This window comes from Ambystoma mexicanum, chromosome 7p (genome assembly GCF_040938575.1).
Source record: "Ambystoma mexicanum isolate Mex_15411 chromosome 7p, UKY_AmexF1_1, whole genome shotgun sequence".
Classification (NCBI taxonomy): Eukaryota; Metazoa; Chordata; class Amphibia; order Caudata; family Ambystomatidae; genus Ambystoma; species Ambystoma mexicanum.
Window position 1 is genome coordinate 176,992,681 of NC_090939.1, and position 18,457 is coordinate 177,011,137.

General features: G+C 42.3%; 3 protein-coding genes across 3 annotated transcripts in view; all 3 read right to left on the minus strand.

The window, feature by feature from the left end:
- LOC138526552 (serine-rich adhesin for platelets-like) overlaps positions 1-18,309 on the minus strand; it is a 73,694-nt gene extending 55,385 nt beyond the window's left edge. The window contains exon 1 of the mRNA XM_069637344.1: positions 11,774-18,309. Coding sequence (XP_069493445.1) covers positions 11,774-18,155 — 6,382 coding nt within the window. The 5' untranslated portion in view covers positions 18,156-18,309. The remainder of the gene's footprint in view (positions 1-11,773) is intronic.
- The window catches only part of LOC138525808 (serine-rich adhesin for platelets-like), a 351,204-nt gene that overhangs the window by 142,806 nt on the left and 189,941 nt on the right, over positions 1-18,457 (minus strand). The window lies entirely within an intron of this gene.
- The window catches only part of LOC138526553 (pneumococcal serine-rich repeat protein-like), a 64,837-nt gene continuing 64,725 nt past the window's right edge, over positions 18,346-18,457 (minus strand). Inside the window, exon 5 of the mRNA XM_069637345.1 lies at positions 18,346-18,383. Within this exon, the coding sequence (XP_069493446.1) occupies positions 18,346-18,383 (38 nt within the window). The remainder of the gene's footprint in view (positions 18,384-18,457) is intronic.

Consider the following 18,457-nt stretch of genomic DNA (forward strand, 5'->3'; position numbering starts at 1 on the left):
TACTCCCAACCCTGAAATCTCATGCCAGAAGTACTCCACCTTCTCTTTTCCAAACACGCATTTCTCTTTTCTCAAAGTGATGCCCCTCCTCTCCAAGACCTCTAGAACTCATTCTAGGGTAACATCATGTTCTTTTTCATTTCGTCCAAATATCAACACATCAGCTTGGGAACAAAATACTCCATCAATCCTCTTAAACAACGTGTCATTCATCTTCTGAAATACCAATGATGCCGATACCAGCCCAAATGGCATTCTCCTAAACTGAAAAATCCCTTCATGAGTTATAAATGCAGTACATTTTCTGCTTTCCCTCTCCAACTCTATTTGATGATACGCTGAGGCAGATTTGAGAAAACCTTTTCACCACCTATCAAAGCAAGCATCTCATTCATCTTAGGCAAGGTGTGCCTTTCCACGACAACACACGTATTTAATTCTCATAGATCCACACATAAGCAAAGCTCTCCTGATAGCTTCTTCACCACCACGAATGGTGAAATCCACTGCATACCACCAGCTCTCTCAATCACGCCCATGTTATGCAACTTCTCCAACTCCTTTTTTTACACGTCCCTCAATGCTAAGGGAACTGGCCACAGCTTTGCTGCCACGGGTTCGCAACCTTTCTTAAAATTGATTTTGTGTTCCTTACACTTAACTCTCCCAACATCTTCTTTGAACACCTTCCTATATTTTTCACAAACAGACCCATACACCTGCATAACTTGCCCAGTCTCATTTGGATCTAATCTCTCCCAACTTTTTTTGCTCACGCCACCCTAGTAGAGTGGCACCCTTCCTTGTCACATACACCTTCACTTGAGCAGACCTGCCCTTAAAGTCCAACAGGGCATTAAAATCCCCTGCAATTCAATGTTGTCAAGGTTATACCCACCAGGGGTTCACCTCTCGACATAACAGCTCACTTACTTCACCCCACAACTCATTTGCATACATCTCTTGACATCAACCTAGTTGTTGCCCCTGAATCCACCATCATGGACGCTGCCTTTCCATTCACTTGAACCACGGCATAAGCGCTCTCACATTCCTCCTCATCCATACCATGTATCACATTCACAGTAATAGTTTCAACATGACAGTCACCATCTTCTTCAGAAGAACCCTGTTCTTCCTCAGTTACATAGAAAACTTTCCTCTGGAAATTCTTGCAACAACTGGCAAAGTGCCCCTTCTTCTTGCATTTTTAACACAAAGCCTTCCACCCTGGACAGACTGGGGATGCAGCAAAGTGTGATCCACTGGCACAGCAAAAGCATATACATTCTCCACCTCTTCATCTATGATCCTTTGCTCTGGCCACTACCTTTCCCGTCTTTTATCTTCTTCTCCTGCCTAACCTTTACAACTTCAGCTTTGGCTTCTTTGTTCTCAGACTTGGCCAGTTTTGCCACACAAGCCATAGAATGTTGTACTTGTTTGGCAATGTCCAACACCTCAAATGCTTGGTTAATCTTTTAGCCAAAGTTCTTACCATATTCTGTTATTGCTGCAGTGGATCATAAATTTGTCCTGAATATGTTCATCCAAACGTACAAATAAGTGCTAAATGACGCAAAGACGTGCCATACTCCTCCACAGTCTTGCCATTTTCCTGTATGCGAATTCCAAAATTATAACATTCAAGGATTGTTCTTGTCTTGGGATAAAAGTGTTTGTCTAACTTACAAAGAACCATCTCCAGCTCATTTGTTGCATCACTACTACTCAGAGGATCCAAATCGGGAAGTGTCTCACAAACACGGTGTCCTTCATAGCCCAAAATGTGCATGAGCAATGGCAGCTTCCTGTCATTCGAGAAGGAAGCTCCACAAGCGGCATGAATATAATGGGGAAAATCCTTCTTGCATGGCTCAACTTGACCTTCACCTTCACCATCCAAGCACTCTGTCCAATCTGAAATGGCTGCATGCTTCAGGTTCCTTTATTCTAGGTCAATTCGATGATACGCTATAGGCTTCAGTTGCCGCGTGAATCCATGTAAGCATGAGCCACGCTATCCTCCACAGGGTCTTGAACGGGACAGTGTGAGTTGTTGTCCTCAACACAGGGACTCTTGTAAGGGTGCTGCACCTCCTTTGCACCCGCACTGGAGCTGAACACTGCTGAACCGTAGGGCAGCTACACCAGCAAACAAACAGTAATAGCTGTTCAGTGGAGAAGGGCGAACAGGCAACACTCGCAGACATCATGCTGCCACCCCAGGTCCCCAGCTCGGGCAGCGCCCACCGGCACACACTCCAAAATGCCCCTCTTCAGTGTTACAGATTCCCCTCTGGCACCCACACTGCAGGGGAGCCACAGAAAGACACCGGGACAAAGGCAGCCAAGCCGTTTACAGGAGAAGCTGATCAGCTGGCTGGGGGTCGCACAGCTCGTAGCCATTATTATAAGGATGAGAGGTCACTGCAGCCAAGGTTTAAGTGAAATGGATTAGGTACATCCATAATGATCCACAGCACATCCTCCCTTCTCAGGCTCTGCACCCCAAATGCCCTTCACAGAACATATATCCTGTTTTGCCCATAAACATTGCATCCCGGGGTTCCACATTCTCAAGACATTTTCAAACATGAATGCTTATTGGCATGGCAGTGATCGTCAATATAAACATAAACTAAACAGTGTCTGTGTTCCCAATGAAGCGTTGTTGGTGAATAATGACTCCAAGACATGTGTCGTCTGCTAGGGTCATGTAGATGTAACTTGTCGTTTATTGAACATGTGGGACTATCAAGAATATGATCCTAAATTATCAAATGCACTCAGGTATGTTACAATTTTGGATTAAAATACAAGCAGTCTACCCAAAGGTAGCTTGGCCTGTAATAGTGAATGTCTATGGAAAGATTGTTTGACTGTAGCTGTCACATTAGGGTGTGGTTACATTGCTAGTTTGCTTTCATTGATTATCTGGCGATCTCACCATCATTATTCATACGCACACCTGTAACTGGGAATATGTAGGTTTGTGGTCAATCAGTGACACACGGGTTACATCCTTCAAACATTTCATTGTACACCCAATATGCACATTATTTGCATGGATCAAAGAAATGGGGCACAATCATATTGCACCCAGTATTCGTATCCCACAATAGCTCCCAGTGGGACTTCCCATAAGGAACAATTTGGCAAGTATGGTAAAGGAAGGGCTCATCAGATTGACCCATGGATATGTAGTAGAACCCTTTACACTTATGTCTGTTCCTATACTGCTAAAAAACATAGAGGCCTCTAATCTTTTAACATTCTCATTTTAGTTATTTCATGTCACCTTGCAACTCAAAATGTTCCAAAGATATCCCTCTTCCCGCAACCCACCCCCCCCCGCTGCATTCATCGTAGTCAAAAACCCAGGCTGCACAATTTACACTGACATAACTCTATCACACCACATCAACACTATGTCAACATCCTGCAACCTATACCTCTGCATTCTCAGACGCAGCTTCCCTTACCTCTCCTACCCCCATAGAGTGACAGCAACCATGCCCATTCTCCTCTCCCGACTAGACAATGCTAACTCTCTCTAACTGGGTGCCCCTGTCTACCAATTCAAAAGCTCCAAAGAATCTGGAACTCTGCAGCCAGGCTGCTCATCACCCCCAGCCTCTGTACCATCCACTGGCTCCCTATCAGACGACGTGTCACTTTCAAAGTCATATACATCACTCACTGAGCCGTAGACAAGACAGGCCCTAAATACCTGCAACAGAAAATCACCCACTACCACCTCAATAGAAACCTGCAATCAGGCACTGCTTTCCTACTGGTGATCCTCCTTTCAAATCAACTAGAATTGGAGACACCACCTTCTCCGTCCAAGCACCCACCATCTGGAACTCTTTGCTGGTTAACATCTGATGCATAGAGGACCACATGGTCTTCCAGAGACCCTCGAGACATGGCTATTCCCCTCTGACCCTGTCTAACCCTGCCCTCCCCTTTGAGCTATCTACTTAATACCAGGAGGTACTCTGCAGGAAAGAATCTCCCTCACAATCACCAAAGAACGTAAGACTTACTTCCATTGCATTTGGCCGAATTATGAAGCTGTCCAATGCATTACATCGAGATGAGTTTGAAAGCCTCCTATGTATGACATCTGTGTGAATTTTTATGGGTAGTCAAGATTTGGCACTCGGATGAGACTGAGGGGGGCCAATGTGCGGCATTAAGAGAATGTATAGGGTTGCCAGAGTATTTGCATCTGGATGAATCACTGAGGGTATGCAACACTGCATTGTACTAAAAGGATTCTATATAGCTAATGACCATAATGTAGCCGAGGTCAATTCCAGCTTCATCTTCGCAACCAATGAACAAGCGAGGACCCATGGATACGTATCACACTGCTTATGGATTCTAACCAAAGGCATGGCTATCCACTGATAACATGCACTGCCCTAGGACAATGCACAACACCTCTGCCTTCAGAATGCAGCTAACCCCCACGATAGAAATTTGGCCTAGTTGCACACATCATGTCTCTCCTGCTCTTGCATACTCTACAGACCACAACTCAGCACCCACCCTACATTCACTACCCTAAGACACATTGTACAACACCTCTGCCATTAGAAAGCAGCTAACCCCATGATAGAAATTCGGCCTAGTTGCAAACATAATGTCCCTCCTGCCGTCGCACACTCTTCAGAGCACATGTTTGCACCCATCCACTACATGCACCACTCTAAGATACATTGCACAGCACCACTATCTTTAGAATGCAACTATCCCCATGACAAAATTCGATCTAGCTTTACACGTAATACCTCTCCTGCTCTCACATACTTTTATAGACTACCTCAGCACCAATCTGCCACAAGCACTAAGACACATGGCACAACACCTCTATCATTAGAATGCAGCTATCCCCACGATAAAATGCGGTTGAGCTGCACACAAAAGGTCTCTTCTGCTCTCGCATACTCTCCAGAACACCTCTAAGCATCCTTGCACTATAAACACAATAACAAACACCTCTGTCATTAGAATGTAGCTATCCCCACTAACAATTCGACCTTGCTGCACACGTAACGTTTTCCCCTGCTCTCACATACTGTCCAGACTACCTCTCAGCACCCTCCCATTACATGTACTACTCTAAGACACACTGCACAAACCCCCTTCCAGTAGAATGCACCCATTCCCCACAATATAAATTCAGTCTAGCTGCGTACATGATGTCTTCTTGCATATCATCCAGATTATCTCTCTTCACCCACCCACATGCCTGCCCGACATAGGTGACTAGCAGGGACTTGGCCACCCCTACCTACCTTCGTATTGGCTAAAATGTATACACGCATTCTAAAACTCTCTGACGAATGTCCCACACCCGGACATACCAATGGTGAAAACTGCTATACAAATTACAATTTAATTACATTACATTGTGTCTGATGGGTAGATATCTTCAATAAAACACTCTCTGTTTTTTATACGTGTACTATTCCATCTCCCATCTAAGAATTGAAAGCTTTAGTTCTATGCCAGAGGCTGAGCATAAATATTAGACTGACCCTGCTTTCAATCAGTTGTCTTCTGAAACAGAAAGCATTTACTGAAGCCTTTATTTCTTATATTTCTGTGTCAGCCATATTGTGCAAGTTATTTCCACCAGTTGGGACCCCTCACTGCCCCACTATGCTTCTCCTCCCGCCCCAGCCTTGTTACCTAGCTGCTGCTTCTCCCAACATGTTTGAATTATGTAGCACCTTTAATGCAGGCAACGGCAGCAGAAATGTAATTATCAGCTCCACCAAAGATGGGGAATGAAATGAAACTAAAAGCAAGTCTACAGCACTGCTGGGTCCTCCACTGTTGCTGTCCTGCTTTTGTTTTCAATATTTTCCCCAATTTTGGAAAGAAAACGGAGTCAGATAGAAAGACTCTTTTTTCAATACTTTCGCATTTGAGGAGCAGCAGCATTTGACAACACATTTTAGTGAATGTATATTTTAATCCGGGAGCATCTACGTGGCAGTATTTGAATACTTTCTCATGACAAAATGGCCAGCGCTTGTGGCAAGTAGCTCTATGCATTGTGCAACCATGAGGCATATAGTCCCTAAGGAGCTGCCTCTTTCACCATGTCCTCTGGAAGGGAAGATGCTACTGGTCTCCAGAAAGTTAAGGAGTCCCTCATGCGTCCATGTCCTAAACCTGGACATTCCACTGGGTATCTGTGTCAACATTATTGGAGCAGAAGACTTCTTCTAGGAGCTAGCATCAGCTCTATGCATCAAGGAAAATGTACTCCAGAGGATGATTCCTCATTCACCATGCCCACCAAAGGAAAGGCATGACTGGGCTCCAGAAAATGTAAGGAGTCCCTTATACACCCGTGTCCTAAACCAGGACATTTCACTGGGTATCTGTGTCGGCATTTTGTGATCAGCAGACTTCTAAGAGCTAGAAGAAGCTCTATGTAAAACAAGGAAAATGTAATCCAGAAGAGGCTGCCTCATTCACCATGCCAAACAAAAGCCAAGAAGTGAAAAGGCTCCAGAAAAGGTAGAGAGTCCGTCTTACACCCATGTCCTAAACCAGCACTTGCCACTGAGTATTGTGTCTGCATTTTGAGAGCAGCAGACTTGGCATTAAAGGTAGTTCTATGCATCAAGGGAAATGTAATCTAAAAGAGGCTGCCCCATTCACCATGCCCACCAGAAGGGAAGACATGACTTGGCTCCAGAAAAGGTATGAGGCTTCAATACGCCTGCATACTTAATATGACGTGCCTCTGTTACTCTTTGCTTACTGTACAAACATTCTGAGAGTGAGCTGCTGGCTGGTCCCAAGCACTGTGTATTTGGTCACCCACAGTCAAGTCCTTCTTGTTGGTGAACATATATATGTCACCATTACCAATATGTTGGCATTATCCTCTATTGCGGCAACGGCATGGCAGATTTATACACAATGTAGTCAATTTACATTGAGTTTATTGCAGCTGCGTGTCTGAGACATAGAAACATGATCACTTATGGCAGGAATTGCAATCCTGGGCTATTCCCTCTACAAGGATGATTTCTGCATTCACACTAATATTAGGGGTGCTTAAGTGGGACTTTCTTCTGCCGGCATGCTCACTGATTTAATACAGACCTATGTGGGATCCAAACAGGGGTGCATATTAGCCCCACATTGTTTAATCTTGATCTTGCTGCTCTCTTCCGAGCTGCTCACTGCAAAGGCCTATCCCTCTCAATTGCATAAGAAACGCGTGCAGCGGCTTGGTTATACAGATGACCTAATTCTTAATTTTTTTGTGTGTTTTTTTTACAATCTTTTTCTGTAAACTTTCTTTATTGGTAAAGGCTCCAGCACAGCATGACAAATGACCTTTGTTAGCATTACAAGTTTACAGATACCTTTTGATATAAGGCCTGATTCTGTATTTCGGGAGCATAACAGTTTTGTGTAACAGTATAATATAACTAATAACATTTAACAATGACTGTGACATAGACAACTCTCTCACTATACAGTAGCATTATAGGGCTGAAACTCTCACAATATGGCAGAATTATTCACTAGGGACGTTCTACAAAAGTAGTGCTCTCTGTCCCTCAACCAGTCATGAAACGGGAACCGCAACTTTAAAAATGTTTGGTAGGTACCATGTGCCAAAGCACACACCTTTTCCATTGCCAATACTTCCCACAACTTCTCTCTCCACAAAGACACCCAGGTACCGTCTGCATTTCATTGGTGACCTATTTCAAATGGACCAAAAGATCCTCAGCAACTACATAACTCCTTACATAACTAAGCTAAAACATGACCCATCCATTAGCACATCTAAAACTAAGGTTATGACTTTCATCCAGGCCATAAAACAGCAAGCGATACATTTATATGGAAACTGTCATCAGACCACATTCGACATAGTACAATCTTATGAATTTTTAGTGTGACTATTAATCACAAGTTAAATTGAAAACCCCAAATGAATAAAAAAAAAGTTATGGTGTGTCAGCAGCTTAGAGCGGTTAGAAGATTTGCTTTGAAATCTGTGGGATATTGTATGGAGGATAGCACAGGGGCAATGCGCTGGTCTTGGAAGCTAGACCATGCAAAGCAACAGAGGTTTGAATCCCGGATCCATGCTTAGAAACCGAACTCGGATATGGTATTATGCGCGATATAAAAAACAAATAAATTAATGCATTCTATTAACTCTATCTTTCAGTTGTACAAAGCAAAGATACTACCTGTGATGCTTTAGGGTGCAGGAATATGAGGCACAAAGCATTGTATGCGATTAAAGACGCTTGACAGCTTTTGTCTAAAAACTCTAATCAAACTTCCTCACAGTCTTCCTATTGATGAGCTTTATGCAGAATTAGGTCTCCATAGCATACGTCGTGCACTGACTTCACAGTGAATTAATTTCTATTGAAAGCGAACACATTCTGCTCCTTACACCCTCATACATTTGATTCTAACTCCCTCCACCACTAATGTCTCCGTCGTCTGCGGATTCTGCCTGGTCCTATTCATAAATAAGGCCGGTGGCTGGTTCCATCAATTCTAAATTTAATTAATAATCAGGTCAAAATATTAACCAAAAGAAGGTGTTTTCAGCGCGACTGCGAACAAATTCTGGTCAATCTAGCCAGCAAATCCTTGTGTGGTGATTACATTAATTTCTTCCTAAAATTAAGGATAACTCCTCACAATCTAAATGAGTTTCCTAATAATTCGATAGCTTTAGACTTTATCCAAATGAAGTTCAATTTGGCCGAGACACTGGAAGTAATGAGTGCCAGGAGCAACATTAATAGACAATTAAGAATGTGCAGACTCAGTGGTTGCACTACATTGGAATCAATTGGTAAAGTTTGTACCCTGAGCCATGCTTACTCTTTTCAATAAATTTCCCTAAAGCCCTGGACCCACGGTGGGGGGCACATTTTCTTTTTGGGTTCTACCTACCCAGAACTACTAATTGGAATTCAACACTAGATTGGCATTTTTTTTCGTATGCCGGGTAGACTCTAAAAGCCCCCTATGCAGAAGTAAGCAGAGTTTTCAGGCCAGGGTTGAACTAAATGTGGGAGACAGCATCTCTGTCCAATCAAATTGAGTTATATCCCAACTCAATTCAGCTATCTGGCCTTAAGAGCTCCACGATCCTATGTTGCCATTGTCTGTGCTAGTGTCCAACAGGAAGCCAAACACGGTTCGGGGCACAAATAATCAAGCAATGAGGAACTTCTGGACATGAGATATCCACACATGACAGGATATTCTTAAAGGAATCAACCAGGGGCATTCTTTTGTCATCCAGTTTATACTCAAACCCACAGAATCCTATATTATGCACCCCCATCCCTTTACCCTATAGAGGAGCAATGAAAAAGGACATTTTAACAGAGTCCTGATCCCGTATCTTGTTAGGTTTGAGTTCCCTTTACACCATTCATTGCTGTTCATTCTTTCAAACTATGCAACACCGACAATCTGACTCGATAACGGAAATAAGATGGACGCAGCAGTGATATCTCCCAGAAAACAGAACCTATATTCCGCATTATGTGCTACCAATACTCCCATTTGTTTGTGTTTCGTTATATAATCATTCCTTGGTGTGCAGAAAATAAATATTGCAATGCCTCGTAGACTATCCTTTTGCTGAGGCTTGCTGGCACATATTTGCTTACTCCTTAATCTTGCTACAGATCGACTGAGGGTGCCTGGAGCTGTTGGGGGGGTTGTTTCTGGACCCCCACTGCTTCTCTCTTCTCTGCAGTTCAGTTGGGCATTCATAGAACAGCCTGCTGCAGAGCAGCTCGACATTCGTGGGTCTGATGTAGTTTCCTTCTGCGGTATCCTGGATTTGGAACCCAGCAGATGTAATTATTGCAGTACTTCCTCTGTCTAGTTTCCATAGTTCAAACAATCAACGACAATTTGTGCCAATTGGTTCCTTTTGGCCCAAATACCTTTGGTACTACGTTGTTATATCACCCATGATTTATTTTGCCAAACAACGAATTGAAAAATATTGGTGGGTGGGTGGGTAAAGGGGATAAAAGGGTAGAGTGGTGGGGAATAGGTAGTAAATAATAGTGGACGAGGTGCCTGGCGTTGTAAACCCCCCAAAAATAAATTAAATCATTTTTGGGATTTGTTTTATTGGTAAACAACTGTCAGGAAATAACTCATCTAAAAAACGGGCGATGTAATAACATAAAACCATCACTTTGAGGAGATAACAAAAAGACTAGAGGACATACTGTACAAGCTGAAGCTGATTCAAAATGGCTCCTCAAGGCTTGACAGGGATTGCGCCTGTTGGTTGTTATTGGCTCGAAATTTTGAGTCAGGTTTATTTATTTATTTGTACATTTATAAGATGCGTGCAACGCCCATGGGCATCTTGGCGCTGGTTACAAAGGAGGAAAACAGCAGGAAAAGACAAGAGGGAATGCTAGAAACAAGAAGGTTGAACTAGAAACAAACTCCCTAGAGGACATACTTCATGATGGCAAGACAAATCAACACCGTTTGAGCCTGTTGGTTCCTACTACCTTAGAACATACTTAATCAACTCAAAGTAGCAACAAACTCAATAGAGGAAGTGCTTTATGATCGTGGGACAATTTGACATGTTTAAAGCAAAGAGTTTCGCGTTGGCTTGATATGGTTCAAACCGGTAAATACCGCAGATGAAAATGCTGAATTCTTTACTGCGCATTTCAATGCAATTATATGTGGGGGTGGGAGTTGGGTAATAGATAATGTGAAAGGAGTATGGGGGATATGGTCTGATTACATAGGAACACAAGTAGCAATGGCAGCAGTTCACATGCGCTTCCATTTCCTTTCCCTGGGAATTTTGCTCCAGTAACCACCTGAATATTCCTAACAATATAATACTTTTCACAAACACCCATTGATGCTTTCCGTTCATCTTTATCAGACCATAATTATACATATATAGTTATATACTTTTGGTATGCTCTAGTGTGCCAATAAATATGTGTTTTATTGTAAAGTACTTGGCAATTATGATACGGCATGGATCTAAGTAGGCATGTTGGAGGTGCAGGGTAGTAAATACAGTTGGCATATAGTGAAATATGGAGATGTAACTAAATTGAGGTGGTTCTGAAGTGTCTGGAGTACTGCCAAGGAGGCGACGCAATATCAGATCTGTATCCCGGACCTACTGGCCTTTCAGATGGACAGGCCTCTGAAAACCTCAAGATTCCCCTTGGCTCCAGTGCCTCTATAAGGCAAGGTACAGCCAGGAAGACACTTGTGCTCAGGATTCCAAGAGAGTTGTTTTATATTGCATAACACAGTGGTCTGGTGCACAGTCAGTAGAGATATTCCCCAGGCGGAAAGGAGGGAGGCTGGACCAATGAGTAGACTCAATACTGCTCAGCTTGTGAGAAATATTGGTTGCGACATGGCAATATATGAAGGTGGTGACCTGTTCATATGCAGGAAACAAATGGTCAGGAAGAGATCAAGGATGCAGTAAATGGCCCTATGATGACAAGAAGAAACAAGCACTGGAAAAGACAAAGGGACTGGCTTTGAATATTTAAAGGGTAACACTTCCCCATTAGGGCTTTACTGAGTCTTGAGTAAATTAAAAAAAGCCACTCCTATAGGCTTTGCGAATACATGTAATAAGTAGGCATTATGCTATCACATGCATTAAAATGCATTATCAGTGAAGGAATTATTGAGCGGGATGACATGCTAACAATTGCTAACTTACCTGGTATACTCGTTGAGGATGGCATGGTTGTCCCAAATGGAGTATTCCTTGTTGTGGAAATCGACTCCTCTGTGGCGGTAGTTGGTCTCTCAAGAATAGAGGTTGATAAACCGTTTGAAGTTTCACTGGCTGCAAACTCAGTCTTAGTGTTGTCAGTAGTACTAGCAGCACTAGAAATTAGTTTGGATGTCTCTTCAGATGCACTTGTTTCATTTGCTGCCTTGGTGGATTGGGAAAGAGTGCTTCCAGAAACTGTTGATTCAATGGTTGTGCTCTGCATCGACACTGAGACCGTCTCCAATGTGCTCATTTCATTAGCAGTAACTGTTGCTGAGTGGGTTGTAATGTCTAAGGTTGGACTTGGGGTGGTTTGATCACTACTGAACTGAACATTTGTTGTAGTTTCTGCTTTAGAATCGGTTGTGTGAAATGTGGTTCCAGATGACGGCAGCTCAGCTGTTTCAGATCGGTTATTATCTTCAGTTGTACTTAAGCTATTTTTACTTGATGGAGGTTGTGAAGAGATTTCTGACGTCTCCTGTTCAGTTGTCAATGCAACTGGATGTGTAATGGATGAAAGAGTAGCACTCTCTGTATGTGTGGTTATTGCAGTTGAAGCTTTACTCAATGTTGTTTCTGATAAAGGAACTAAGCTAACTTCCTGTGCAGTGCTCCCGGGAACAGTACTGGACTCTACAATTGTTGACGGCATTGATACAAAGGTAGATGAGGTGATGGTTGTTCCAGGGGCAGTTGTTTCAACTGTATGTTTAACAACGGTACTTAATTCTTCAGTGATAGAAGATGTCTGATCACTAGTTTCAGTATTTGAAACAGTTTCTTGGGATGAGGGTGTACTGATAGAACTTTCTGAAGTTTCACTGTCTGTGCCCTCAGACTTAGTGCTGTCAATGGGACTAGCAGCACTTGACATTGGTTTAGTTGTTTCTTCATTTGAACTTGTTTCAGAAGCGGCTTTTGTGGACTGGGGAAAAGTGCTACCTGGAACTGTTGATAATTGGAGAGTTGTGCTGTGCATTGATACTGAGACTGCCTCCAAAGTACTCATTTCATCTGAGGTAACAATAGTAGGGTAGACCATAATTTCAGATGTTGCACTTGGTGTGGTTTGATCACTGCTGGATGCAATGTGTGTTGTAGCTTCTGCTTTAGATTCAGTTGTATGAAATGTGGTTCCAGATGATGGCAGCTCAGCTGTTTCAGATCGATTATTATCTTCGGTTGTACGTAAGGTATTTTCACTCGATAGACGTTGTGAAGAGATTTCTGGCATCTCCTGTTCAGTTGTCAATACAAGTGTATGTGTAATGGCTGAAAGAGTAGCACTCTCTGTATGTGTGGTTATTGCAGTTGAAGGTTTACTGAATGTTGATTCTGATAAAGGAGCTGAGCTAACTTCCTGTGCAGTTCTCCTGGGAACAGTACTGGACTCTACAATTGTTGACTGCATTGATACAAAGTCAGATGAGGTAATGGTTATTCCAGGGGCAGTTGTTTCAGCTGTAATTTTAACAACAGTACTTAATTCTTCAGTGAGAGAAGATGTCTGATCACTAGTTTCAGTATTTAAAGTAGTTTCTTGGGATGAGGGTGTGCTGATAGAACTTTCTGAAGTTTCACTGTCTGTACTCTCAGACTTAGTGCTGTCAATAGGACTGGCAGCACTTGAAATGAGTTTAGTTGTCTCTTCATTTGTGCTTGTTTCACTATCTGCATTTGTGGATTGGGAAAAAGTGCTTCCAGGAACTGTTGATGATTCGATGGTTGTGCGCTGCATTGACACTGAGACCATCTCCAATGTGCTCATTTCATTAGAGGTAACTGTTGCTGAGTAGATTGTAATGTCTGAATTTGCACTTGGTGTGGTTTGATCACTACCGAAAATAATGTTTGATGTAGTTTCTGCTTTAGATTCAGTTGTATGAAATGTGGTTCCAGGTGATGGCAGCACAGCTGTTGCAGATCGGTTATTATCTTCGGTTGTACGTAAGCTATTTTTACTTGATGGAGGTTGTGAAGAGATTTCTGACGTCTCCTGTTCAGTTGTCAATGCAACTGGATGTGTAATGGATGAAAGAGTAGCACTCTCTGTATGTGTGGTTATTGCAGTTGAAGGTTTACTGAATGTTGAATCTGATAAAGGAGCTGAGCTAACTTCCTGTGCAGTGCTCCCGGGAACAGTACTGGACTCTACAGTTGTTGACTGCGTTGATACAAAGTCAGATGAGGTAATGGTTATTCCAGGGGCAGTTGTTTCAGCTGTACGTTTAACAAAGGTACCTAATTCTTCAGTGATAGAAGATGTCTGATCACTAGTTTCAGTATGTGAAATAGTTTCTCGGGATGAGGGTGTACTGATAGAATTTTCTGAAGTTTCACTGTCTGTGCCCTCAGACTTAGTGCTGTGAATGGGACTAGCAGCACTTGACATGAGTTTAGTTGTTTCTTCATTTGAACTTGTTTCAGAAGTGGCTTTTGTGGACTGGGGGAAAGTGCTACCTGGAACTGTTGATAATTGGAGAGTTGTGCTGTGCATTGATACTGAGACTGCCTCCAAAGTACTCATTTCATCTGAGGTAACAATAGTAGGGTAGACCATAATTTCAGATGTTGCATTTGGTGTGGTTTGATCACTGCTGGATGCAATGTGTGTTGTAGCTTCTGCTTTAGATTCAGTTGTATGAAATGTGGTTCCAGATGACGGCAGCTCAGCTGTTTCATATCGGTTATTATCTTCGGTTGTATGTAAGGTATTTTCACTTGTTGGAGGTTGTGAAGAGATTTCTGGCATCTCCTGTTCAGTTGTCAATACAAGTGGATGTGTAATGGCTGAAAGAGTAGCACTCTCTGTATGTGTGGTTATTGCAGTTGAAGGTTTACTGAATGTTGAATCTGATAAAGGAGCTGAGCTAACTTCCTGTGCAGTGCTCCCGGGAACAGTACTGGACTCTACAGTTGTTGATTGCGTTGATACAAAGTCAGATGAGGTAATGATTATTCCAGGGGCAGTTGTTTCAGCTGTACTTTTACCAGCGGTACCTAATTCTTCAGTGGTAGAAGATGTCTGATCACTAGTTTCAGTATTTGAAATAGTTTCTTGGGATGAGGGTGTGCTGATAGATCTTTCTGAAGTTTCACTGTCTGTACTCTCAGACTTAGTGCTGTCAATAGGACTGGCAGCACTTGAAATGAGTTTAGTTGTCTCTTCATTTGTGCTTGTTTCACGATCTGCATTTGTCGATTGGGAAAAAGTGCTTCCAGGAACTGTTGATGATTCGATGGTTGTGCGCTGCATTGACACTGAGACCATCTCCAATGTGCTCATTTCATTAGAGGTAACTGTTGCTGAGTGGATTGTAATGTCTGAATTTGCACTTGGTGTAGTTTGATCAGTACTGAAAATAATGTTTGATGTAGTTTCTGCTTTAGATTCAGTTGTATGAAATGTGGTTCTAGATGATGGCAGCTCAGCTGTTTCAGATTGGTTATTATCTTCGGTTGTACGTAAGCTATTTTTACTTGATGGAGGTTGTGAAGAGATTTCTGACATCTCCTGTTCAGTTGTCAATGCAACTGGATGTGTAATGGATGAAAGAGTAACACTCTCTGTATGTGTGGTTATTGCAGTTGAAGATTTACTGAATGTTGATTCTGATAAAGGAACTGAGCTAACTTCCTGTGCTGTGCTCCCGGGAACAGTACTGGACTCTACAATTGTTGACGGCATTGATACAAACGTAGATGAGGTGATGGTTGTTCCAGGGGCAGTTGTTTCAGCTGTACGTTTAACAACGGTACCTAATTCTTCAGTGATAGAAGATGTCTGATCACTAGTTTCAGTATTTGAAATAGTTTCTTGGGATGAGGGTGTACTGATAGAACTTTCTGAAGTTTCACTGTCTGTGCCCTCAGACCTAGTGCTGTCAATGGGACTAGCAGCACTTGACATGAATTTAGTTGTTTCTTCATTTGAACTTGTTTCAGAAGTGGCTTTTGTGGACTGGGGGAAAGTGCTACCTGGAACTGTTGATAATTGGAGAGTTGTGCTGTGCATTGATACTGAGGCTGCCTCCAAAGTACTCATTTCCTCTGAGGTAACAATAGTAGGGTAGACCATAATTTCAGATGTTGCATTTGGTGTGGTTTGATCACTGCTGGATGCAATGTGTGTTGTAGCTTCTGCTTTAGATTCAGTTGTATGAAATGTGGTTCCAGATGTTGGCAGCTCAGCTGTTTCAGATCGGTTATTATCTTCGGTTGTATGTAAGGTATTTTCACTTGTTGGAGGTTGTGAAGAGATTTCTGACATCTCCTGTTCAGTTGTCAATGCAACTGGATGTGTAATGGATGAAAGAGTAACACTCTCTGTATGTGTGGTTATTGCAGTTGAAGGTTTACTGAATGTTGATTCTGATAAAGGAGCTGAGCTAACTTCCTGTGCAGTTCTCCTGGGAACAGTACTGGACTCTACAATTGTTGACTGCGTTGATACAAAGTCAGATGAGGTAATGGTTATTCCAGGGGCAGTTGTTTCAGCTGTAATTTTAACAACAGTACTTAATTCTTCAGTGAGAGAAGATGTCTGATCACTAGTTTCAGTATTTAAAGTAGTTTCTTGGGATGAGGGTGTGCTGATAGAACTTTCTGAAGTTTCACTGTCTGTACTCTCAGACTTAGTGCTGTCAATAGGACTGGCAGCACTTGAAATGAGTTTAGTTGTCTCTTCATTTGTGCTTGTTTCACTATCTGCATTTGTGGATTGGGAAAAAGTGCTTCCAGGAACTGTTGATGATTCGATGGTTGTGCGCTGCATTGACACTGAGACCATCTCCAATGTGCTCATTTCATTAGAGGTAACTGTTGCTGAGTAGATTGTAATGTCTGAATTTGCACTTGGTGTGGTTTGATCACTACCGAAAATAATGTTTGATGTAGTTTCTGCTTTAGATTCAGTTGTATGAAATGTGGTTCCAGGTGATGGCAGCACAGCTGTTGCAGATCGGTTATTATCTTCGGTTGTACGTAAGCTATTTTTACTTGATGGAGGTTGTGAAGAGATTTCTGACGTCTCCTGTTCAGTTGTCAATGCAACTGGATGTGTAATGGATGAAAGAGTAGCACTCTCTGTATGTGTGGTTATTGCAGTTGAAGGTTTACTGAATGTTGAATCTGATAAAGGAGCTGAGCTAACTTCCTGTGCAGTGCTCCCGGGAACAGTACTGGACTCTACAGTTGTTGACTGCGTTGATACAAAGTCAGATGAGGTAATGGTTATTCCAGGGGCAGTTGTTTCAGCTGTACGTTTAACAAAGGTACCTAATTCTTCAGTGATAGAAGATGTCTGATCACTAGTTTCAGTATGTGAAATAGTTTCTCGGGATGAGGGTGTACTGATAGAATTTTCTGAAGTTTCACTGTCTGTGCCCTCAGACTTAGTGCTGTGAATGGGACTAGCAGCACTTGACATGAGTTTAGTTGTTTCTTCATTTGAACTTGTTTCAGAAGTGGCTTTTGTGGACTGGGGGAAAGTGCTACCTGGAACTGTTGATAATTGGAGAGTTGTGCTGTGCATTGATACTGAGACTGCCTCCAAAGTACTCATTTCATCTGAGGTAACAATAGTAGGGTAGACCATAATTTCAGATGTTGCATTTGGTGTGGTTTGATCACTGCTGGATGCAATGTGTGTTGTAGCTTCTGCTTTAGATTCAGTTGTATGAAATGTGGTTCCAGATGACGGCAGCTCAGCTGTTTCATATCGGTTATTATCTTCGGTTGTATGTAAGGTATTTTCACTTGTTGGAGGTTGTGAAGAGATTTCTGGCATCTCCTGTTCAGTTGTCAATACAAGTGGATGTGTAATGGCTGAAAGAGTAGCACTCTCTGTATGTGTGGTTATTGCAGTTGAAGGTTTACTGAATGTTGAATCTGATAAAGGAGCTGAGCTAACTTCCTGTGCAGTGCTCCCGGGAACAGTACTGGACTCTACAGTTGTTGATTGCGTTGATACAAAGTCAGATGAGGTAATGATTATTCCAGGGGCAGTTGTTTCAGCTGTACTTTTACCAGCGGTATCTAATTCTTCAGTGGTAGAAGATGTCTGATCACTAGTTTCAGTATTTGAAATAGTTTCTTGGGATGAGGGTGTGCTGATAGATCTTTCTGAAGTTTCACTGTCTGTACTCTCAGACTTAGTGCTGTCAATAGGACTGGCAGCACTTGAAATGAGTTTAGTTGTCTCTTCATTTGTGCTTGTTTCACGATCTGCATTTGTCGATTGGGAAAAAGTGCTTCCAGGAACTGTTGATGATTCGATGGTTGTGCGCTGCATTGACACTGAGACCATCTCCAATGTGCTCATTTCATTAGAGGTAACTGTTGCTGAGTGGATTGTAATGTCTGAATTTGCACTTGGTGTAGTTTGATCAGTACTGAAAATAATGTTTGATGTAGTTTCTGCTTTAGATTCAGTTGTATGAAATGTGGTTCCAGATGATGGCAGCTCAGCTGTTTCAGATTGGTTATTATCTTCGGTTGTACGTAAGCTATTTTTACTTGATGGAGGTTGTGAAGAGATTTCTGACATCTCCTGTTCAGTTGTCAATGCAACTGGATGTGTAATGGATGAAAGAGTAACACTCTCTGTATGTGTGGTTATTGCAG